General features: G+C 43.0%; 1 protein-coding gene across 6 annotated transcripts in view; it reads right to left on the bottom strand.

Moving 5' to 3' along the window:
• MAP4K3 (mitogen-activated protein kinase kinase kinase kinase 3) overlaps positions 1-26,107 on the bottom strand; it is a 391,382-nt gene that overhangs the window by 174,135 nt on the left and 191,140 nt on the right. For all 6 annotated transcript variants that reach the window (XM_068232153.1, XM_068232154.1, XM_068232156.1 and 3 more), the window contains 4 exons: positions 21,139-21,203; positions 17,911-17,966; positions 4,803-4,850; positions 1,310-1,352 (listed from right to left, as the gene is read on the bottom strand). In XM_068232153.1, the coding sequence (XP_068088254.1) occupies positions 1,310-1,352; positions 4,803-4,850; positions 17,911-17,966; positions 21,139-21,203 (212 nt within the window). The remainder of the gene's footprint in view (positions 1-1,309; positions 1,353-4,802; positions 4,851-17,910; positions 17,967-21,138; positions 21,204-26,107) is intronic.

The raw sequence follows: 26,107 nt of genomic DNA, 5'->3' as shown, positions 1-26,107 counted from the left end.
TTCACATAAAGTGTGCTAATATATTACATTCTTTCGATATCATTATTCACTCCTCAATTGTGTGTACAGGAAAGACTGCTTAGTATTTGTGAAGCATTAAAGCATTAGTGATTCACTGTCCAGTGAGTAGGTGAATGACACTTCTAACCTGGCTAGCTGGCCAGTGAAAGAGAGGCATGTGAGCAAGATGGCCTAAAACAGAGTAAGGGCCCTGTCACATCAAAGAGCATTTTGCGGGTCGTTTCTTGTTTATTAAAAAGAAAATACTTCTATTGACTTGCAGTAAAACTGTGGTAAAATCGCTGTGATTGCATTTTTTTTTTAAAAAAATCACGTTTGCAGCAATTTTGCCATGATTGAAATGCAAGTGTGGGCAGCACGGTGGCGTAGTGGTTAGCGCTCTTGTCTTACAGTGCTGGGTCCCCGGTTCGATTCCCAGCCAGGTCAACATCTGCAAGGAGTTTGTATGTTCTCGCTGTGTCTGTGTGGGTTTCCTCTGGGCACTCCGGTTTACTCCCACATCCCAAAAACATACAGATAAGTTAATTGGCTTCCCCCAAAATTGGCCCTAGACTACAATACACACATTACATACATAGACATATGACTATGGTAGGGATTAGATTGTGAGCTCCTCTGAGGGACAGTTAGTGACAAGCTTATATATACTTTGTAAAGTACTGCAAAAGATGTTGGTGCTATATAAATACGAAATAATAAATAATGATAATAAGTCAATGAAAGAGTTTTTTTGTTTGTTTTTTTTAAACGAAAACGATCAGCAAAACCCTCTCTGGTGTGACAGGGCTTCTTAGGCAGGGAACACACTTTGCAAAAACACACATAATGTAAGTCTATGGGATGAGTTTTCCAATGCAATTTTATGTGCTTTTTAAAATCGCTCAGCAATTTCCATCTTCTCACACACTGTATTCAAATCGCATGCAATGCTATCCTGTAGGAAATCAAAAACGTGTTTGATGCATTTTTATTTTTTAAAAAAAGGGAAAAAAAGATTTTGTTCACTCATTAAATATGATTGATTACTAAAGGCGCAAAACGGAAACGCACGAGAACTGCATGAAAAAATGTGAGCGGAAAAAGGCAAAGCGCAGAAACGTACAAAGCAGAAAACCCTTGGTATTCCGCACAGACCAGTGTGCTCCCAGCCTCATACGTCTTTTAGCAGATATAATAGTTCCCATACAGTGCTGTACATCTATTCCAGCCTTGTAGCTGTAGGCCTTGAGTTCTGTTTGAATAAGCACAGTGTTATTGATTCCAAGCAGCAGCGCTTGTTATTACTTACCTAACTTTACATGACCATTATCGGTAAGAAGAATATTTGCTCCCTGAAACGAAAACAAAAAAAAACCATGATGGATGAAAAATCGGTTCAGACAAAAAACCAGAGACAATCATCTTGCTCATAGCAGCGGAGACCCAACTAACAGAGGAAACGATTAGCTTGATTACACTGACATTACAACATATCTGCTCGCACCTATTAATCATATAGCTTCATGCAATGGCTCTACAAGCTTCTTGCCCTTATTCTTTCACTTCTCATCACAATCCAAAACCCAATATCCTTCCTCCTCATTCCTTCTGCTTCAGTGCTCCGCCACCGTCCCCTGTACAAGTAAAAGCGCGCTGCAGACATCTCTGTGTATGAAAATGTCACAGTGACTGTCAGCTCCGCTCTACGTGTATATAAAGTAATTAAACTCTGCCCGGAAACACCACATTTACACTATATTGTGAAATTGCAGAAATGATTGGGACTTATGGCAGAGATTAAAGACCTGTCACATGAAAATGGGATTTAAGGAAAAAAAATAGGCACAACACTAGCCACAGCACAACAAGTGCTCTGTAAAGAAACATGCTGCTGCAAGGAGCATATTAATGGAAACTGCCGGGTTTATCTATAGTCATTAATTCAGGCCTTGTAATATTTATGCCAATTGGTTCAGCAAGCCTGAAATACACAGCAGAGCAGCTGACAATGCCATTGGACATCTTTCTTGCCTAAGACAAGCTGAATGAATCAGAAAGGTTTCCTACTGCAGTGAAATGTTGAATAAATACTGCAGATAATTTTGGAAATTCAAGTTTTCATATAGACCTGTGATCTAGCAGCCTTGCCGTTCATTGCCATCACTAAACAAAAGTGGTACTTAGTGCAATTGCAGCTTACAATATAAGATTCTCGTGTCCATCAGCATCAAGGAAAACAAATACCATATTTTTCAGATTATAAGATGCTCTGGACCATAAGATACACTCAGGTTTAGAGGACAAGAGCCAGGGGGAAACAAATATACTAAACCTGGTGTGTCCATGGTCCAGGAGCATCTTTTAGACGTTCTCCCCTAATTATTGTCCCCCTGGTACCTCTCATGTGTCCCCCTGTGTCCTCCTCTATCCCCTTTGTATCCTCCTCCATGCCTGTTTGTGTCCTTCTGTATCCTCTATTGTCCCCCTTGTGTCCTCCTCCATGACCCTTTTTGTCCGTTTCCTAATTTGTCTCGGCGCGGGCGTCCTCGGATCAGGTGAGAGTCGCGCCCGCTGCTCCTGCAGCTAATTACACTGCACGGATCGGAAGAGGACATGGGGACAAAGGAGGACACAGTACAGGGAGTCCACGACATTGGAGCGGGTTGGCGGTCAGCAAGCAATCGCAAGTCAGGGACTCGCTGTATTTGGAATATAAGACGCAGTGACTTTTATCCCCATTTTTAGGGAAGCTATAGGCTCACTATACACCAGTCGTTCTGAATGCGTTCCTGGTTATCAGCAGCATAAATAGATATTTTTATAGGGCATATTCAGGAGTAATACATAGTAGGAAACCACACTTGCCCACATAAAGATGAAATATCGCACATACTTTGTTTTAAGAGGGCAGAATTATATTCACAACTGTTATTGAGACTATCACTAACACATAGCAAGGCCTGATACACAGTAAGGGGAAGAGCTACCACCTAAGCAGACACTATGAGAGGTCTGGTAGTTATGGACTCCTGGGACACTAAGAGAGATCTGGGTACTACGGGCTCCTGGCACACTATGAGATGTCAAGGAGTTAGGGGATCCTGGCACACTATGTATGGTCTGGTAGTTATGGGCTCCTGGGACTCTATGAGAGGTCTGGGATTTAGGGGCTCCTGTGACACTGAGAGGTCTAAGAGTTAGGGGCTCCTGAGACAGTATGAGAGATCTGGTAGTTAGGGGTTCCTGGGACACTATGAGAGGTCTGGTAGTTAGGAGCTCCTGGGACACTGAGAGGTCTGAGAGTTAGGGGCTCCTGGGACATACATAGGTCTGAGAGTTAGGGGCTCCTGAGACAGTATGAGAGTTCTGGTAGTTAGGGGCTCTTGGGACACTATGAGAGTTCTTGTAGTTAGGGGCTCCTGAGAGGTCTGAGAGTTAGGGGCTCCTGATACAGTATGAGAGATCTGGTAGTTAGGGGTTCCTGGGACACTGAGAGGTTTGAGAGTTAGGGGCTCCTGAGACAGTATGAGAGATCTGAGAGTTAGGGGCTCCTGGGACACTATGAGGAGTCTGGGAGTTGTGGGCTTCTGGAACACTGAGAGGATTGAGAGTTAGGGGCTCCTGAGACAGTATGAGAGATCTGGGAGTTAGGGGTTGCTGGCACACTATGAGAGGTCTGGGAGTTAGGGGTTGCTGGCACACTATGAGAGGTCTGGGAGTTAGGGGCTCCTGGGACACTATGAGGAGTCTGGGAGTTAGGGGCTCATGGGACTCTATGAGAAATCCAGGAGTTAGGGGTTCCTGTGACTCTATAAGAGATCTGGTAGTTAGGGGTTCCTGGGACACGATGAGGTGTCTGGGAGTTAGGGGCTCCTGGGAAACTATTAGACGTCTTTGAGTTAGGGGTTCCTGGGACACTATGAAAGGTCTGGGACTTAGATGCTGCTGGGATACTGTCCAAAGATAGAGAATGATGTTTCAAGTAGGAAACATGACAGTCAAATGGGCACATTTAGCTCAAAAGTATAAAAATGAAACACCCATTTAGGTGTATTTTTCCTTATATTCTTACTTTTTTGTTATCTTCTACACTTAAAGGGAAGGTTCAAGCAAAATAAAAAAATGTGTTTCACTTACCTGGGGCTTCTGCCAGCCCCATGCAGCCATCCTGTGCCCTCGTAGTCACTCAATGCTGCTCCAGTCCCCCGCTGGCAGCTTTCTGACCTCGGAGGTCGGCAGGACGCATTGCGTACATTTTTACGCATTCCCGCTAGTGCAGGAACATTAACACATACATTTTTACGCATTACTGGTTTAATGCGTAAATTTTTACGCATTAAACCAGTAATGCGTAAAAATGTATGTGTTAATGTTCCTGCATTAGCGGGAATGCGTAAAAATGTACGCAATGCGTCCCGCCGACCTCCGAGGTCAGAAAGCTGCCAGCGGGGGACTGGAGCAGCAGTGAGTGACTACGAGGGCACAGGATGGCTGCATGGGGCTGGCAGAAGCCCCAGGTAAGTGAAACACATTTTTTTATTTTGCTTGGACATTCCCTTTAATAGGTTAAAAATTAGAAAACCACAGGACAGCCCCTATTAAATAATATTTAACTTCATGAGCTGTATCCATACATTCATTTATGTCAGCTTGAAATGCAAACTATAATTTAATAAGTGCAAGTACAAATAAACTCGGAAATCATGTTACACTCAGCAGTGATATAGAAAGTAGAGAACTGGTAATAAATACATATTTAATGGTTATATGAAGAAAGCTTACACATATTAAATGTTTCTTACCTTTATGTCCCTGTGCATTTTTCCTTTATTGTGTAGATAATATAAGCCCTACAAGAAGACAAAAATGTTAGAAAATAAATGTGGATATGAGGGATTTAACAAAGAAAAACATAGGCTCTGTACATACAGATTTTGGATAAGTGTACACAGTGCCATGTCCACCCAGCTAGCCAGCGCTCTACAAAATTGAAGCCTGCCAGGCTAACAGGGCACTATTGAACAACGAATTGAGGGCATCAGCTGCAGAGTGAATGGAAGGGAAATGTACATATTGTACATTACAAGAAGATTTTCTACACCCAAATGCTGCGGAGTAAATGACTGCACTGTGTTGCTCATCTCATCCACTTTTCCTTCTGCTCCACTAATGCTTCCCCTCTCTGTCAATTCCTCCATTGGCTGCCAATTACCCAAAGGATCTAGCTTAAACTCTTTACTCTATCATACATAGCGGTACACAAGTCAGATGGGAATATGACCTATCCAGATCCAGGGATAGAGAGGACTGGATCAATATCTGGGGCAGGGTCTGGGGCTGCTCTTGCAACCTGCACACAATAGTAGCAGCATACAAAATCATGACCTGCTGGTACTTAGTCCCGGCCAGAATTGCTAAGGTTTTCCCTACAGCTAATCCTTTCTGCTTTAGAGGTTGCAGGATGACAGGTGATTTGATGCATATCTGGTGGACTTGCCCTCGTCTTATCAGATTTTGGAGCCAAGTCTACAAACTACTGTACTCCCTTTTTCATAAAATAATTACCAAAGACCCTGGGCATGCATTACCTCGTGTCTCTAACGGCACCACAAAATAAAGTAGCTTCCATGTTCTTCTCTGCGGCAACTATGACTATTGCAAGCAGTTGGAAAAAGCCTGTGGTCAATTTTGGGGAAGTCAAATTGCGAATAAACTCCTTCATGGTTAAGGAGAAATTGAGTAGTATCCTTAATAGATTTGAATAAAAAAAAAAATGGGATCCCTGGCTAAAACTAGAACATCCCTCAGTGGACAATTTCTTAAGACCCTCCAGTTCTCTAGCTTGGTCACTCCCTTATGTAGGACTTCTCATTAGCATCATCTGTCCTTTGGAATTCTTTCCCACAGCCTGACGTAATGCTCCAAGCCTGGAAGCCTTCAAATGTACTCTTAAAACAGACATTTTCAGACAACCTTATAATTTGCTATAGATAGAATTGTAGGCTCACTGCATCATCTGCTAACCCCTCTGTCTCCTCCCCTAGTGTATCCACCTCACTACCTTCTAGATTGTAAGCTCCCAAAAGCAGAACATCCTCCTGGTGTTTGTTCTGCTGTACATTATTCATATAAACATATACTGTACCAGTATTGGTGGTGTCTCAAACCACAACATAAAATATGTATGCATTTTTACTTGTTTTGCTAGGTATCCTGATTGCTCAGAGTTTCGAACTTTGCATGTATCTATGCTGACTACTATTTGTTTTGTACTGTGTACATCGCTTTGGAAGATGTTGCCGCTCTAAAAATAAATAAATTATTATTAATAAAAGTGCTTTACCTGAGCTGAGAGAATATAATTTACTGATGCAGTGTGCCTGTGTATTCCTGTATGCCAGCTATCTCCAGTACCGCCCTTCAGCAGGCTACCTCGCCACTCACAGAGTGATAAGAGACCCCTTAGTTACCAGCCATGGACAAGGAAAGGTTAGACTTCACAAACACCTCCATGTTGACCCTTGCATTTACTACACTACTACAAAATAAACTGACAGGCTTCTCTTTGCATATACCATGGAGTATAATTACGCACTCCATTCCCTCTTTGTATAGAGCTGTGTAGAATATGAGACTGAGTGACAGTTCCAATATTTCGAAGCTCTGCTGCCCCACCTTGCCTCTAGATGGAGGAGGAGCACCAGGGAACTGACATATGGCAATCAGGTGTTTATTAATAAGGATTTGCCACACATAGTGCAGGCAGGTTTGGAGGAAGGGCATGGGGGCAATTAAAAAAAGATTTAAAAAAAATATATATATATATATATACAGTATTTTAATCATTATTCATCTAAATGGGTATTTGGGTAGGTGTGGTTAACATGCCAAGATTACCAAAAGATGCAGTGAGAACTTTTGCTCTTATTTCAACATCTAACAAACGGGCCTTATCGGATAAAAAAAGTTCTAAGGAATAGCACAGGTCAGCGTACCGACCAAAAGAAAATATCTTTGGCACCAAATTCAAGGATGCTTATGGCAGGGTTGACTTTCCATATTTTCTCATTGAAAGGAAGAAGGAAGGGGACAGCAGCTAATCTGCCGCTGTGTACACAGATAAACTGCCCACATCCATCTCTTACCACTTCTGAGAGTGTAACGCTTTGTGGTCAGGCCTGCAGCACAACAGTTGAGCAGAGTCCGACCTCCCTGTTCCTGCTTGGTGTGTCTTTATAATATGGTTAAATAAAAGAGAAGTGATAAATGTTCTGCTCTTGCAGGCTGCGTACAGTGAGGAGAGGTACCCATGGCTTTTTATAAACACATTGCATAGAGCGTAAAAAGTACTATATGTTTTACTACACATTGAGCAGGAAGGAACTATGGCTGCAGTGCTGGCCACAAAGATGTTATTTATTTTAGCTGTGCTAGGTTGGAGGTGGGGTTAGGTGAACTGCGGTATTATGGAACTACAGGAGCCAGCTACCAGGTATTTCAAACATATTTATTGTGAAAAGTCCAAGTGTGAAATGCAAAAAAAGTTGCATGTTGCTAATTAGTGTACATTCAATATCATTTAAATTACAAAATCAGAGGCTGAACTAGAGTTTTTATAAATATAATGTGATTTGGTAATGGTGAGATTTTCCTTATAGCTTCATGTACAGTACAGTGTTAAGCTTAGACTGGACTGCAGTAAAGAAAACCCAGGCACAGTATTTTGTGGACTTGCTTGCTGGAAGTTGCAGACACCATAACAAACTGAAATGATTGGGGGTATTGTCCGACTGAGCAAATATCTTTACACATTGCTGACATACCACAAGCAACTGGGCGTGCAAGGCTTTTCAGGAGCAATGACACAACATGCCTTCCTTTCATTAAAGCTCAGGAATGAGGATGAACAAAGATACAATTACAGCCTTGCTTCACAACACACATGGGTGGAAGAATCTAATTAACATAGGAGCGTCGAGGAATCCACTGAGACATATTGATTATGTCATGAGGTGCATACCAGAGGTACATGTTAGAATCAGAAGGAAACATGCTTAGTTAGCACTCAGTGTCTGGCTGTTCTACTACCTCAGAGAAAACAACACTCCACTTTTCAGAGAAGACAATTACATGTAGGCAACAGACCAGACAGTATATTCTGCAAGTCTGGACTGGGAAGAGAATGACACAGAGGAGAAAAGTTCACAGGCCTACACATCTCTGTACATAGTTTAGGATAGCTAAGGCTAACAGAATACAGCTCAAGTACTGACTTTGCAGTGTCTGGTACAAAGCTCACTACTAGCGAATGAAAGCTTATCTGCACTTACTGCAGCAAAACAGACTATACTGCATTTAGAAAACTGCAATGCTACATACACAAAGCTTAATGCATCTGAGCCACCCGTGTGGACAAGTCCTGACTCAAGTACAAAATATGTAATGTACGCGATGTAACAGCATGACAAACAACAGTTTTTATTGCTGGTGACCCCACTGTAGAGACTTCCTGGCTCTGAAACATCCATGACGATGTCTGGCGTTAAAGAAGAAATGTACTGAAACTAACATAACTAATAAAATTGCATTTTGTACCTCTTTTGTCCCCCTTGTGCCTTCGTTATACATGTGTCCCCCTTGTACCTTTTGTGTCCCCTTGTATCATCCTTTTCCCCTTTTGTGACCTTCTCTGCTTCTCTTGTGTCCTCCTTTGCCCCCCTTGTGTCCTCCTCTGTCTCCTTTATGTCCTGCTGTCCCTCACGAGTCCTCCTTTGTCCCCCTTATGACCTCCTCTGTCCCCATGTCTCCTCACTTGCCCCTCTTGTATTCTCTTCTGTCCTCCTTTGCCCATCTTGTGACCTCCTCTGTCGTCCCCCCCTCCCCCCGTGACCTTCTGTTCCCCTGATTCCACCTCTGTGCTCCTGTGTCCTCCTAGTAGTGATAAGGTCTATCTGGGTGCCAGTGAGGGGCAGCACACAGCTGCTCCCACACATAGAGTGCTTCTCCCCCTGCAGAAGAGAAAGGCGGTATGCCTCTTCGGGATTCCCTTAGGCCTGGATCATGGCCACAGCCTTCCCCATTCAATCATGCTTGCAAGTTGGCCCAGCCGTCCCACTATGCCCTGCAGCTGCAACTAATCCGAGCTGATGCGGCGGGTGTTGAGCCCCGGGACTGCCCAGGTATCACCCCACAAGAATGTTGCTGCCCGATGCGTTGTCCCCACATCCCTCCCTCTCACCTGCCAGCAATCAACCTTCCCGTTCAGTTGCCTGGTGGGCCGTCTGTCCCACTATGACCCGATGCCAATGTGAGCTGAGGCGACAGGTTTTCAGTCCCGGGACCAAGCCACCAAGGGGACCGGTGGGGCAGAGGAGAATCCTTCAGAGAGACTAGAGCTGATGGTCTCCCCAGCAGGCCTAGTCTCCGTCATTGAGGCCAATCACTGCTCTGCTGAGCAGCAGTAACCTATCAGGCATCAGTGGGCACAATTCCTTCTGTATCTATGGAACAACGCCCACTGATGTCTGCTATAGGGAGGAGGGACAATTGGGCTTTGCACTATGGACTGGTTTGTGGCAGTAACAGGTTTTGGATGATTCTCGAGGATGTCTTTTCTTTAAAAAGCACTAAGGGCCCTTTTCCGCTGGCTGCGATCTGATTCAAAAAGCAGATGGCAGCCGTTTTACTGATCACTTGAGCACTGCGATAACATATAAATCGTGGTGCTCATTTTCACTACCATGCTTCATTCGCATTTCGTTTTTTGCTGAATTGCGATCACCGGCCGTCACAATCGCGATAAGTTCCCAACGGCTGTGAGCTAGATGCCTATTGTGGAAAAAAAACAGTTTGCGCAATCGCATGTGATTTGCGCTTGCAATTGCACTTGCTAGTAGAAAAGGGCCTTAAGGCTTGGTTCAAAAATAAAAAGGTGCCCAGTCCTGTCCTGCCAGTTTTGTATTTGTTTCTATGGGTGTATTCACACATAAAAGTGTACAATTCTGGTCCAGTCCTGTCCTGTCAGTTTTGTATGTGTTTCTATGGCCGTGTTCACACATAAAAGGAGTACATTTCCGGTCCAGTCAGGTAAAACTGATAGAAATCTGATGCAAAACTGACAGGACAGGACTGGACTGAACCTTTGAATTCAGTTCACTTCCAGTTAACATTCAATTCATTTTCCAGCTATACTGTACACAAGCTTGGGTTCAGTTTTCTATTTCCCTCTCAGCAGAAATTTGTTGCATTCACTATCACTCTTGGGGATATTTTGCCACCTCCTTTCTGGACAGCCAAGTAACAAGTAGGAGCAGTGTAAACTGCTATCTTGCACGCGTTCCCCATTTCACCTCAATCCTTCTCCGCATACATCAAAACTAAACTTGAACATATTCGACCTGAAAAATCAGAAGCTGGCAGTAAAAACTGGACATTTCTAAGTTACAATATGCATTAAACACCATTTATTGAACAGGGCTACACTGGTGATTTACACAGATGTAATCAGATTTCAGCAATACATGCTTGGGTTCCTCTGCACAGATAAAAAGATGATATTTTTACCACAAGAATCACAGTAAGCCTCCCTGCACACTGCAAATCCGTTTTACGATTCCGTTTCCGATTTTCAATTCCGATTTTTCCTGAATGCAATCAACAGAAAAACGGATCAAAAAACGCAGCATGCAGCTACGATAAAAAATCGGAATCGGAATTGGATGCAAAAACCAATTAAAAATCGGAATCGGAATCGCATGCAGTGTGCAGGGAGCCTAACAGCATGCAAACATCCTTGGAGAGTGTTTGTTTCTTGCACAATGGCAAGTTTAACAAGCTTGATGGGCGGTTTTTAGTCTTAATAATAGGCTGCTGTGAAGGACTGGGTGTGGCTGTAACGTTTCAGCTTCCAGAATGCTGACCGGTCAGAGTGATAATGGTGGTCCGAGTGCACAATGTGACAAGGGAGTGCACAGCAGGATGCAGCTGCATATACAGAATTTAACTGTAACTGCACCTCCCATCTTCTATTACTATAACTCCTATAACAGTGCTTCAATAAACTTTTGAGATTTAAAATGATGACTTTCTGAGGTTACAAAAAACATTTTACCAGTTTGTCTTAACAGACCTTAACAGGGCTGTGGAGTTGGAGTCGAGGAGTCAGAGCAATTGTGGGTACCTGAAGTCGGAGTTGGTGGTTTCATAAACTGAGGAGTCAGAGTCGGATGATTTTTGTACCAAATCCAGAACCCTGGAAAGAATTAGACTAAGGAGTCGGCGGAGGAATTTTGGGTACCTGGAGTCGGAGTTGGAGGTTTAAAAACTAAGGAGTCGGAGTTGGAGTCGGATGATTTTTGTACCGACTCCACAGCCCTGCCTTTGAATTCAGTTCACTTCCCATTTACATTCATTTTCTAGCTATACTACTACATTGGGAACTGGGGTCGACATAAGGTCAATCTGAACTCTACCTGGCAACTAAGGTCCTGTACTGTAGCCCAAACATACTAACTGACATACAACAATCACAGTAATGTTAAACTGTCATTGGACTAGACTCAAATGTCTGTGTATACCAGCTTTAAAAATGTGTGTAGTATCTACAGAAACTATGCATGGCTTTGCTTTGGGCAGGGCTCTTCGGGAGTACATATTATTTCGGCGCCGCTCAGTTCGGCTCTACCTGCTGCAGCTAAATTCACAGGCGGCGTTAAATACTATCAGGTTCTGGCAGCCGACAGATTACTGCTATGCGAGGCGCGCATCATAGCATTGCTGCTATGACGGCGCCCAGCTTCGGCGCTCGGCTCTCAGAGCAGCGCGCCGAGATGAACTGATCCTCTCTTCGGGGAAACCTAACAGGTTTTGGACTAATTTATCTTTTCATGAATGATTCTTGAGGATCTCTTTTATTTAAAAAGCACTAATGCTGGGAATACACGGGTAGATTATGCCCCGGAATCGAGCCAGTGGCTCGATGCCGGCGCTTCCCCGCTCGTCCCCGTGGCCGCCCGGATCAATTCCCGCTCGTCCCCGCGGGCACTTCCTTATCAGCGCTTCGTTTTTCCTTTTGTCCTGTCCACTGGTATCGAGCGCGGAATCGGCAGCAATCGGACCTGTCGGAAATGATCAATCGAGCCATCAGCGGCTCGACTGATAACACTGATAAAGTATCGACCCGCGTATGCCCAGCATTAGGCTTGGTTCACAAATAAAAAGGTATCCAGTCCAGTCCAGTTGAACATCAGTTTTGTATGTGTTTCTATGGGTGTGTTCACACATAAATCAGTACATTTTGGATCCGGCCCTGTCTTGTCAGTTTTGTATGTGTTTCTATGGATGTGTCCGGGTCCCCCCATTCCCTTTAGATTGTAAGTTTGCAAGGGCAGGGCTCTCTCCCCCTTTTGTGTCTTGGAAATCATTATACATTTTATTCATCATGTTACTTTTATCACTGTCATTACCAATTCTGTATTTTGTATTCTGTATGCTGTATCATTTTTTGTATTTTGTCACTAATTATGTATCTTGTATATTGGTGTACACCATTGTCTGTATTATTATGTACCCCATGTTTGTTTCTTACTTTGTACAGCGCCACGGAATATGTTGGCGCTTTATAAATCAATAATAAGAATAATAATAATGTGTTTACACATACAGTAAATCAGTACATTTTGGATCCGGCCCCGTCTTGTCAGTTTTGTATGTGTTTCTATGGATGTGTTTACACATAAATCAGTACATTTTCGATCCGGTCCTGTCAGTTTTTTTATGTGTTTCTATGGGTGTATTCACACATAAAAAGCAGGGCTGTCAAGGAGTCTGAGTAATTTTGGGTACCTGAGTCGGAGTCAGGTGTTTTTTTAACCGAATCCATAGCCTTTGTAAAAATTAGACTAAGGAGTCAGGGTCGAGGAGTCGGAGCAATTTTGGGTACCTGGAGTCAGAGGTTTCATAAACGGAGAAGTCGGATGATTTTTGTACCAACGTCACAGCCCTGATAAAACATTTACATTTCCGGTCCAGTCCAGTCCTTGCAGTTTAGTATCAGTTTTGTATGTGTTTCTATGGGTGTGTTCACACTTAAAAAGTGTCCATTTCCGATGTAGTCAGGTAAAACTGATGCATAACTGACAGGACAGTAGTGGACTGAACCTGATTTATGTGTGAACCAGGCTTTACAGAACAGCAGTACAACTGCCAGAATAGTGTGTGGGTAGGGAGGCTGGCCGGTATCTTTGTACAGATCCTTACCAGATCCAGACACAAATCCTAGCCCAGCCCCTGCCCCCCACAACCAAACCTGTCAGAGCTGTCTGCAAATTACTACCTACTGTAAAAGCTGTAAATGACAACATGACAACAAAGTGTAATTTATAGTGTATTTTACTCTGGGGAAAATTATTATAATTATGTCTTTTATATATGTACTGAGATATTTAAACATTTTCATTTTTGTGATAGTGGGTCCTTTTATAATAAGTAAGGCAATGCCCTTATTGGCTCCAAAAGCCAGTACTGATCCCAGGAAAAACTTGCAATATTGCTTCACATTCAAAAAGCTAAAACTACAAGCTCTAAATGCAAACAAGGGAACACATCGTAGATAAGAAACACAGCCATGCTGGGATTTAACGATGACATTTCTCACTGAATGGCAGTAGCTTAAAGTGTCAGTGATGCCAGAAAATACTCAAGTGATATGATACAAGGACAAGACAATTTTATTAGTACTGTCTTTTGCCAACATCTCCAACAGAGCTGTATAATGCAAGGACATACGAGGGTAAAGGGATTAAGAGAGCTCTCGCTCCAAAAAGAGACAGGGCAGATACAAAACGTGGAGGAGATAGGACAGAAGTAGCTGTATACATGATTAGTGATGTAAACATCCAGAGAAACTTATGCTGGGTATACACAGAGATTTTTTGGCAGATAGATGGTTCGACAGATAATTTCCAACAGGTCCAATCTTATTTCCAATCGTTTTTCAGATCAATTTCTCATAAAAGTGAATGGAAATTGATAAGAAAAACGATCGAAAAATCGATCGGACAGTAAATCTGCTGAAAAATCTCATTGTATATTCCCAGCATTAGATGGAGTAAGAACAGGTAACTAAAAAAGTTCTCCTGGGGGGTACTCGCCTCGGGTGGGGGAAGCCTCCGGATCCTACTAAGGCTTCCTCCGTCCTCCTGTGTCCCACGGCGGTCTCGCTGTGCCCCTCCGAACAGCGAGGATGTAAATGTTTACCTTCCCGGCTACAACGCAGGCACAGTATCGGCTCTCCATTCGGAGATAGGCGGAAATAGCCGATCGCTGTCTGTCCTCTCTACTGCACAGGCGCAAGTCGCCTGCGTAGTAGAGCAGACCCGACAGAGATTGGCTATTTCCGCCTATCTCCATGCTGAGAGCCGCAACAGCTCCCCCGCTGAAGCCAGGGAAGGTCACTATATCAAGCCTTGTCAGGCTTGTTGAGCCAGGATTGCGGAACGCTTACGGGGAGCCAGCCCTGGATTGCCTGCAGCTACAGGGGAGGGGGAAGCTTTATTGGGACCCTGAGGCTTTCCCCTCCCGAGGTAAGTACCCCAGGGGACTTTTTTTTTATTACAGAGTCTCTTTAAGTTGTTGCAGAGATGTTCAAAGTGTGCAAGTTTGTCTCCAACCCTGATCAGAAACTTATCCTGCACTTTGATCTAAAAGTCTTGGCAGTCACAATACTATTTTTTTGTACAGTTTACGGACTTTCTATGGACAGGTGTGCTGCAGACAGGCGAACCTCATTCAGGTAATTATAGGATTTCTGAAGACAACAGGTTGAACTAGATCTTTACTAGATGTCTCACAGAAAACGGGGTGGTTATTTTTCCAAATAACTCTTCAGTTTTAATATGTAGCAACTTGTGAAAGCTGTATACCTTTCCATTTCAACATTACAGACTAACTTGTGAAGATCATGGGCAAGGAATCCCATTAGAGCCATTGTGATTTCAGCTTTTACCACTGCAAGATGAAGAAAAGTTCAAGGGAGGAAGTTAATGATTATGCAAAGGACAGTTAAAACTGTATGCTGGTTTAACTCCACATTACTTGAATGTGCTTCTTTCTTGATGGCTATTATTGGTATTACAGTGATGGGACCTTCATAAAAATCTCCACTACTGACATAAAAATAATTAACCCCTTCCTTCCTCCCCTCATTGAGGGTCTGCATGGTTCATATTACAGTCAGTAACGTAGAGGTACCTATATTTCATTCCCATGATCCCCATGGCATCAGCCAGAGCCATATTACAGTAGGGAGAGGGGCGAGAGCACCCTAGGCCAAGTCAACCTCCTGACTTATACAGCTAAAATTTCACCAGAGGTACCCCGTTTAATCTGTATATCCCCTAGCATAGTCTTTACCGGAAGGCTAATGTTAATTTTACTCATCCTCTATAATAAAACCCGAATGTCTCTGCATCCCTGTGTGTGTGTGTGTGTTTTTGTTGTGCGCATGTGCAGGGAGGGACGCAGAGACACAGGAGAGCTGGAGGGGGGCGGGGCCAGCGTGTGTGTGCGCGCGGTGTGCGGGCGCACGACATGCGCGGGTGTTTGGCGTGCACGCGCAGGCGGATTAGTGACAGACCTAGCCCGTTTTTAAACGGGCTAAGGTCACTAGTGCTTTATAAAATACATATATATTATGGACAGCAGTACATTAAATATGGCAGTTGTGTGAATTTACAAGGTTGAGAAAAATTGAAACACCACAGGAGGCGAGAAGTACCATGCACAAAAGAGCTTACATTCTACGAGGTGGGACAAAATTTAAAGGAGGTGAAAGCCACTAGACATGATAAGAAATATTGGGTAGAAAATGGATTACGGTAGAGATGAAAGTAGATAGACTGGTAACAGTGGTAAGAAAATACTTTGAGGCCCTAAGGGCCCTTTCACACTAGAGGGTTTTTTCGGCGTTTTCGGCCATAGTTGGTGTTTTCCAAGGTAAAATGAAAGTCCATAGACTTTCATTTTACCTTTCACACTTGACGCTGCGTTTTGGAGCGTTGTGATTTGAAGCTCCCAGGAGCTTTTTTAGGGCTGACGTTTCTCATTACAATTAATAGTAATGCGTTGGCGTTAAAACGCTTTCAAAACGCCTGCAGCCAAAACGCAGCGTTTTGGCCTTTTACCGCTGCCTATAGTGTGAAAGAGCCCTAAGCAAACCTATCAAAGGTGGGGGCAAAGCTAACGGGCAGAGGATTCCTGAGAATGGGACAGCCCTAAATAAGTCTTTCAGCTTTGAAAGCGATGATGCTATGAGCAAGGACGTAATAAATAACTCAGAAAAAGTGAGCCGAGAGGTTTGGATTTTTTTAAATACACACATAGAAGCCTACCCAGGATGTTTTTTAGTTGTATTATTTAGCAATTAAAAGTAAAAAGTATAAAAGTAAATAGATTATGCATGTAAATTTGAACTCCTGGGTATATGCCCACCTTAAAAATTTACAACACTTTTTACATTTTAGGAAGGCAGAGGCCAACACAATGTAATGTTAAGTGAGATAAATAACTGTATACCGTATATACTTGCATATAAGCTGACCCGCATATAAGCCGAAGTATCCACTTGTCCCTCAGAAACCAGGAAAAAGTGATTGACTCATGTATAAGCCCCCTCCCCAGTATATCCCCCTCCACAGTAGCCAGATGTGCCCCCAGTACAAGTTAGGACACTCCCCATAGCCAAAAATGTGCCACAAGGATGTTACAGCAGTGTCTCAAGACACCACTAGATGGCACCATAGATATGAGACACAGCGATTGCTACACAGTAGGAATCCCCAATCATTGCACTGCTGACATGTTGCTGGCATGCTCCACAAGCCCGGAGACACAGGTAGTCTTGAGCAGCGCACTCTGCACACCATGTTGCAGGGGATGGGGGGAAAGGACACAGCAGGGAGCAAGCTGGCAAGAACAGGATCACTAGTGCACAATCCTTACGCTCCTCTGCCAGTAACCTGCTCCAACATCCCTTCTGCTCCACTGACTCGCATATAAGCCGAGAGGGTAACTTTTTAGCAATTTTTTGTGTGCAAAAAAAAGAGGCTTATTTGCGAGTATATAAGGTATATCCTCCTATCCCCCCCCCCCTTTTTTTTAGATATCCCAAGGTTTCATTTTGTTTATTTAAACATTTACAAAGCAGATTGCTCCTGTTCAATGGCAGTGTCTCAAAGGTCCCAGAGCTAAAATATATGAACTATTGAACTTTTTTCTCTATCCCCTGTTCCAGTTATTCTCTGGCAGAAAAATGTTTTATGGGTGTAATTTCTTATCAGCGAGGGTTATGCTACAATCCGGCAAGGGTCCAACATAAGAGAAACTGTCACTAGCAGTATTGAAGGTTAACTCTTTCAGGCAGTAAAAGAAAAGAAAAAAGAAACAGTGGAAATGTTTTCCACTGTACATACACATTTATCTCATCATGTCACCTCATGTACACTTTAAAGATTGTTGTACCATTACATTACCTATGTTCATGGAATGTGTTTTTTTTGTTATATGTTTCGCTTATAAAAGTAAACCAACAATCACCTCTCCAAAAACCCATACTTGATATTTCTGCAACCGTTGCCTAAATGGTTAGCAATGAGCATTGGATAAATAAGAAGCACTAAAACTTTGAAAGTGTTTTTAAATGATCTATTAAAGGTAAGTGCAGAGACCGCACAGCGCATGAGGTTAGCAGTTGGCTGTTATGGCGGGTTGCGCTGTCTGATCACTCACTGACAGGGTACAATTTGCTGTTCGTAAATTGCTCTTAAACACCATGTACTCTGGACTGAGTTCATAGGAAAGCAAACCTCTCAAGGTTACTTCTGACTCACAAAACACCAGTGACAGGCATCGTACCTGCAGCGTTTCCCGGGAAACATAGGCAATCTGCTGCTCCGACAGGGGCCCCGTGACTGTCAAGTGGAAAATAAAAATAAAGAACAGTTACTTTCTATCAGGACAATAATTGACAGTATGTGAAAGCACAGCATGCAGAGCTCAGCTAATTAAAGTATGCGTTGTAAATGTGAAAAAAAAACAAAACATTTTTTTCAAATGCAAGCAAGTACTTAAAGTGGATCCAAGATAAACTTTTACTCATTGCATAATTGTGTTCCTTTCATATAGTTTATAGGGCATTCCTCAAGCCAAATACTTTTTTTGTTTTAACATTCTAATTCCCTATAAACTAAACAAGCCTTGCCCACAGCTTTTCACAGTGCCCTGGCACTGTAGCAAGGGCTTATGGGAGCTCAGTCTGGGCAGGAGGAGGAGGAGGTTACTAGCCAGAGATTTCAAAGACAGAGGGGAGGAGGGAGGAGGAGAGGGGACTGAATTTACACAGAGGCAAGCTGATAGCATCTCCAGCCCTCAGCCTGTGACAATATGACAAACAAAACATGGCTGCCCTCATTGTATCACAGGAATAAATAATCATAAAATGTTGAAGCTGTTTGCAGCTAGATAGCATTTGCAGCTAGATAGATCTAAACTTTAGATAAGATATATAGACAAGATACTTGTTATAGTTAGTTTTTCATCTTGGATCCGCTTTAAGATGTGGTTGTCGAGTTTTAGGGCCCACTGTAAGACTAAGGGCTTGATTCACAAAGCGGTGCTAACTGTTTAGCACGGGTGTGCTAAACAGTTAGCACGTGAAGTGTCAATCGTGGACTTTTGTGCGCGCAAATGTCCGCGATCGCGCGAATCGCTGCACTTTGCGCGCGCAAAAGTACGCGAACGGCACTTCACGTGCTAACTGTTTAGCACGCCCATGCTAAACAGTTTGCACAGCTTTGTTAATCAAGCCCTAAGAAGGCATAATATCCACTGCAGAAAGGCACAAATACAATACAAGAACAGAGGTAAAAAAACAACAACATTTAAAGGACATCTTAAGTGAGAGGTACAGTGGCTTGCAAAAGTATTCGGCCCCCTTGAAGTTTTCCACATTTTGTCACATTACTGCCACAAACATGAATCAATTTTATTAGAATTTCACGTGAAAGACCAATACAAAGTGGTGTACATGTGAGAAGTGGAACGAAAATCATACATAATTCCAAACATTTTTTACAAATCAATAACTGCAAAGTGGAGTGTGCGTAATTATTCGGCCCCCTTTGGTCTGCGTGCAGTCAGTTGCCCATAGACATTGCCTGATGAGTGCTAATGACTGAATAGAGTGCACCTATGTGTAATCTAATGTCAGTACAAATACAGCTGCTCTGTGACGGCCTCAGAGGTTGTCTAAGAGAATATTGGGAGCAACAACACCATAAAGTCCAAAGAACACACCAGACAGGTCAGGGATACAGTTATTGAGAAATTTAAAGCAGGCTTAGGCTACAAAAAGATTTCCAAAGCCTTGAACATCCCGTGGAGCACTGTTCAAGCGATCATTCAGAAATGGAAGGAGTATGGCACAACTGCAAACCTACCAAGACAAGGCCATCCACCTAAACTCACAGGCCGAACAAGGAGAGCGCTGATCAGAAATGCAGTCAAGAGGCCCATGGTGACTCTGGACGAGCTGCAGAGATCTACAGCTCAGGTGGGGGAATCTGTCCATAGGACAACTATTAGTCGTGCACTGCACAAAGTTGGCCTTTATGGAAGAGTGGCAAGAAGAAAGCCATTGTTAACAGAAAAGCATAAGATAGTTTGCCGCAAGCCATGTGGGGGACACAGAAAACATGTGGAAGAATGTGCTCTGGTCAGATGAGACCAAAATGGAACTTTTTGGCAAAAATCCAAAACGCTATGTGTGGCAGAAAACTAACACTGCACATCACTCTGAACACACCATCCCCACTGTCAAATATGGTGGTGGCAGCATCATTCTCTGGGGGTGCTTCTCTTCAGCAGGGACAGGGAAGCTGGTCAGAGTTGATGGGAAGATGGATGGAGCCAAATACAGGGCAAACTTGGAAGAAAACCTCTTGGAGTCTGCAAAAAACTTGAGACTGGGGCGGAGGTTCACCTTCCAGCAGGACAACAACTCTAAACATAAAGTCAGGGCAACAATGGAATGGTTTAAAACAAAACATATCCATGTGTTAGAATGGCCTAGTCAAAGTCCAGATCTAAATCCAATCGAGAATCGGTGGCAAGATCTGAAAACTGCTGTTCACAAACGCTGTCCATCTAATCTGACTGAGCTGGAGCTGTTTTGCAAAGAAGAATGGGCAAGGATTTCAGTCTCTAGATGTGCAAAGCTGGTAGAGACATACCTTAAAAGACTGGCAGCTGTAATTGCCGCAAAAGGTGGTTCTACAAAGTAATCAGGGGGCCGAATAATTAGGCACACACCACTTTGCAGTTATTTATTTGTAAAAAATGTTTGGAATGATGTATGATTTCCGTTCCACTTCTCACATGTACACCACTTTGTATTGGTCTTTCACGTGGAATTCCAGTAAAATTGAATCATGTTTGTGGCAGTAATGTGACAAATTGTGGAAAACTTCAAGAGGGCCGAATACTTTTGCAAGCCACTGTATATGGAGGCTGCCATATTTATTTTCTTTTAAACAATACCAGTTGCCTGGAAGTGCTACTGATCTTTTTGGCTGCAGTAGTATCTGTATCACACACTTGAAACAAGCATGCAGCTAATCAGTCAAAAACATCTATCTGCATGCTTTTTGAGGGTCCATGGATGAAATTATTAGAGTCAGAGGATCAGCGGGCAGCCAGGCAACTGGTGTTGTTTAAAAGCAGGGCTGTGGAGTCGGTACAAAAATCATACGACTCCAACTAAGATTCCTCAGTTTCTGAAACCACAGACTCTGATTCCAGGTACCCAAAATTGCTCAGACTCCACAGGCCTTGCGGGGCTATGGAGTGGGTACAAAGATCTTCTGACTCCAGCTCCAAATCCTCAGTTTATGAAACCACCCACTCCGACTCCGGGTACCCAAAATTGCTCTTACTCCACATCGCTGTTTAAAAGGAAAGAAATACGGCAGCCTCCATATCCCTCTCAGTTCAGGTGTGCTTTAATACTTGTACAAATTACTGTTTATCAACCGGTCCAAAACAATTTGATTGCAATTTGCTCTTAATGTTTACCAGTCTTCTTACCATGATATATGTCTTGTAAAGAGCCTCCGCCACAGAACTCCATGCAAATCCAAAGTTTATCTCGTCTAAGAATAAATTAGTGAAAAAACAAGACCATTTATTATGTGAATAGAAAGAGACACTATTTTTTTACATGCACAATTCCTTTATCACCTCTTCTTTTCTTAGTATATGGACCATTTATATAGTTAACACTAATCATTTTGGTCAACTGTATTGTATTTGGGAATGCTGGCTTTTTATCTTGAATTTATTTTTCAATAAACACGAGTAAACAGTAAGTGACCATAAACAGGTAGTAACAGTGATATGAATCCACTCAAACTCTGTATACAATGAACACTTACCTTCCTAAAATAACAGTTGCAAACGAAATAGAGAAATCCCAACACTACTACCCAAACCTTGATCCACCAGGGAGTCGACCAGCTTATCCCCTCATCCACCACAGCGTAACTTCAACAAAAAGTAAAGATGCTGGGGGAGACCCAGCATCTTTTCTTTTTGTTAAAATAACAGTTGCCTCTGTTAAAGAGGACCTGAGACGAAGCAAGTAAAATAATGAATACTTACCTGGGGCTTCCTCTAGCCCCATGACCACCGTCACCTCCCTCGCCGGCCACTCCGTTCGTCTGCAATCTCTCCCTGTATTAGGGCCCCCGTCGCACCAGTCAGGGTGCACTGTGCATGCGCATCCTGGCCGCACGCAAGCCCCCATCGCTGGAAGCACTCTGCGCAGGTGTAATTGTACCATTCCCTGCCTAGGCCTTGTTTCCTGCGCAGTTACGGACGCATTTTCATTTAAGCGGGGCAATGCAATCCACAGGGACACCAGAAAGTGTATAGGCTGCACTTTCTGATGATTCCATTCATGCGTTTTAATTCACTGTGGAATCGCAATGCATGGTTGCCTGTATTTCTGTGCTTTTGCGATTGTGATCTATGAGAGTTATAGTCATTTGGACCAATGAAAGTTCTTACACCTCACCATCAAGTTTTTTTTCCCCTAGGAGGAAGTTAGTTTGCCTTTCCATCCTCCATTTTTAAACGATTTTAAAGAAAATCTGTAATAGAAATGATTTGCATATTTAGGAGTACTCCGCTCCCCTAACTTGCTCTGAGATATCACAATCCTGAGAACAGCAGAACATTTAGGGCTCGTTTCCACTATTCGCCGGAATCGCCGGCGAATCACCGCAGGCAAAATCGCATGCGGGTGCGACTCCGCATGCGTTTTTTGCCGCGATTTCGCATGCGATTTCGCATAGGGTAGTAAGTATGCGATTTTAACCATGTCACTGCCTGTGTGAATTAACATGGGTACCTATGCGAAATCGCGGCAAAAACGCATGGGGAAAACGCATGCGATTTCCCTATTAAATACATTGTGTGCGATTCGCCTGCATTCCACACGCAGGCGAATTCTGAGGGGTCTGCCGTGCAGATTTTCCCCGCACACAAAAACGCTCCGCACAACGCACAGGTGGAAACAGGCCCATCCACTTGTATTGGCTGTGCGAATCCACATGCGGACAACGCATGCGGATTCGCTATAGTGGAAACGAGCCCTTAGACATGGGGATCAATGCACAAATCCTCTGCAGGGCAAGAATTATAAATTCCTGGTACACTTGCTAATTTGCATATGTGTTTATCTCAGGCTGGCTTCCTATATAAATCTGTACATTTCCGTTCCAGTCCTGTCCTGTCCTGTCAGTTTTGCATCAATTTTTCATTGGTTTTACCTGACAGCAATGGAACTATACACTTTTTATTTAGTAGGAAAGACCGCTCTACCTCTATTACCATATGCAGGGTGCTGGAAACCAAACGGCAGACCAGGATACAAGGAAGATGAAATCCGCACACCCGCAGATAAAGTCCAAGGGTTTTTATTGATTCAATTCCAACTCACAAGACAGTAAAATGGCTGACATGTTTCGGATCTTATGCTTACTTATAGCTATGAGTAAGGATAAGATCCGAAACATGTCAGCCATTTTACTGTCTTGTGAGTTGGAATTGAATCAATAAAAACCCTTGGACTTTATCTGCGGGTGTGCGGATTTCATCTTCCTTGTATACACTTTTTATGTATGAACCTAGCTTGCCATAGAAAACTGACAGGACAGAAAAGGAAAGAAACTGCACACCTTTTTGTGTGAACCCAGCCATAGAAAACTGATGCAAACTGTTCAAAACTAACAGGACAGGACAGGATTAGAACACCATTTGTGTGAACCCAGCCTCAATGTTGTATTCGCTGAGCTGTTAGTTAAAAGACAGATTTGCTATTGATTCATGTGATATTTCATGCGTTTTATTATTTTAGGATTTTACCACTAAGGATGCTCTGTGGAGTTTTTACTTTAGTAAAGCTCTTTAATATGATTATGTCACTTTCATCACCTGTTCTTTTTCTGTCATTGGGGATTGCATCAGGTTTGCTATAAAGTGATTTCCATGTGGACCAGAGGGAGAAAAGCTGTCAACTTCAAACAACTCCTACCATTTGAGAATTGAATACATAATGTACTTTAATAGCAATGTTTTTGTAAATTTAAGGAAAAAAATAGTTCTGTAGTGTGAGCAACAATCCACCTGTCTCTGACTCATTTCAGCAACACAATTCATGAGTGTGACTTGCTTTGTCGGATACACTAAGCAACAGGTTAACCTAACCAAGGTCAGCCTGCCACCTCTGTCATTAAGTCTGAATGTCATTTTTCCTTCTTAAAGAGACTCCGTAACAAAAATTGCATCCTGTTTTTTATCATCCTACAAGTTCCAAAAGCTATTCTAATGTGTTCTGGCTTACTGCAGCACTTTGTACTATCACAGTCTCTGTAATAAATCAATGTATCTTTCCCTTGTCAGACTTGTCAGCCTGTGTCTGGAAGGCTGCCAAGTTCTTCAGTGTTGTGGTTCTGCTATGCACTCCCCCCTCAGGGGGGAAAGAAACACACAAATGATCTCTTGAGATTCAAAAGGAAGGCTGTATACAGCCTGCTTGTGTATGGATGTATTTTCTATGTGTGGACATACTGTACATCAACCTACTTCCTGTTTTGGTGGCCATTTTGTTTGTTTATAAACAAACTTTTTAAAACTGTTTTTAACCACTTTTAATGCGGCGGGGAGCGGTGAAATTGTGACAGAGGGTAATAGGAGATGTCCCCTAACGCACTGGTATGTTTACTTTTGTGCGATTTTAACAATACAGATTCTCTTTAAAGCAAAAGGTATTTACAATAATTCAGCTCTAAGTAAGCATCTGTAGTTTCCCACAATGCATTACTCCCAAGTATAAGCTGTCTGGGTAGAATGCTCAAATTACGACTTAAGGTGAAATCCGAATAGGTGTTATTCGAATTTCATCCAGTTAATTAAAACACCTGTGCGGGTGGGCGAGGGGGGTTAATCTTACTCATTGGCGTCTTCTTAGATCCGTCCTTCGGTGCCTCCCACGATGCGTTTCAAGCGATGGTCACGTGATTACAAACACATCCTCCTTCCGTATTGAACGAGGAAGTGTATAGTCACGTGACCGCTGCTTGGAACTCATAGTGGGAGGCGCCGGGGGACGGATCCAAGAAGACGCAGTTGGGGAAGATTAAACCCCCCCCCCCCCCACACACACACACACACACACACACACACACACACACGCACACACGCACACACGCACACACACGCACACACACACACACACAGGTGTTTTAATTAACTGGATGAAATCTGAGTAACACCTATTCGGATTTTATCCGAAGTCGTTATTTGAGCATTCCTGTTCCTTAGTACTGGTCCAAGCCCTATCTCATAGAGTCATATCAATCCATACCGTGCACTGATGAGAATCAATAAGTCCAAAACAGGCTGAATGTATGTTGGATTGGTGTGGCTCTGTAAAATGTATTACACTGTACACTAACAGTTCTGGATGTTCTGGATGTGAGCCTGGCTTTCAGGGGCATAAAGAGATGATTTGCATATTCAGTAGCGATGCATCATGGAGAACCACACTCACTTATAGCTGAATTATTGCAAATACCTCCTGTTTTAAGAAGGCAAAATTACATTTAGCATTGCTGTTTAACAGAGGGCTCTTTTGTAAGTTCCAGGTGGTTCTTGGTCACAATAAGCTGTCTGCGTTTTCCTCTTTCAGTCTGACTGATTTTTATTCATGTGTGTGTCAGCAGCTGCTGAAGATAAAAGAATTTTCCGAAGGTATCACGGTGCTGATAATGTATAAGATACAAAGGTTGCTATTATAAAGATATGGAGTTCTTCCTTAAGACTGTTCTAAAGCCACAGCAATGTGTGTTAATGGCTGTTGCTATTATTACAATTTAGTATTTATAAGGCACTGATATTGTCTGCAGAACTACATAGTCACGTCACTAACTGTCCCTCAGAGGGACTCACAATCGAATTCCTACCATAGTCATTTGTCCATCATTGTCTGTGGCCAATTTAAGGGGAAGCCATGGCTGTTCTCTCAGACACCATCTGACGCGCTCAATGTCTTTTTTATGTGGCAGAATGAATCTTTACTGTCTTATAGGAAATATGAATATATAAAAGTTTGCATCCCTGCCAAATGATGCCGTCCCACTGGTGATTTTGTGAAACCCGATAAGGACAGAATTTAATTGAATTTTCTGTCAGGGATAGATTCAAGCTAGGAAACAAAGCTCATAAATGTCATTTGTGAAATAAATAAAACCATGCAGACTTCACAGAGGAAACCTAATGGAAAGTGGGGAGATTATGGCTGCTGAGCTGCCAAGGTAGAGCACACATCTGATGCCATCTTTACAAAAGGGGCCATTTTCATACTCCTCTCCCTGTACGCTTTGCGAATGTTAACATAATTGGTTCTACTGCAGATATTACAAGCAGGGTGACTTGCCAGCCTCGGGGCAGTGTAGCTTGTCTACTTTCATAAAGTGAATTCACTCTGCGCTTC

The sequence above is a fragment of the Hyperolius riggenbachi genome, chromosome 4 (assembly GCF_040937935.1).
Source record: "Hyperolius riggenbachi isolate aHypRig1 chromosome 4, aHypRig1.pri, whole genome shotgun sequence".
NCBI classification, from domain to species: domain Eukaryota; kingdom Metazoa; phylum Chordata; class Amphibia; order Anura; family Hyperoliidae; genus Hyperolius; species Hyperolius riggenbachi.
The sequence above is the reverse complement of the archived record's forward strand: the minus strand, read 5'-3'. Positions and strand labels throughout refer to the sequence as shown.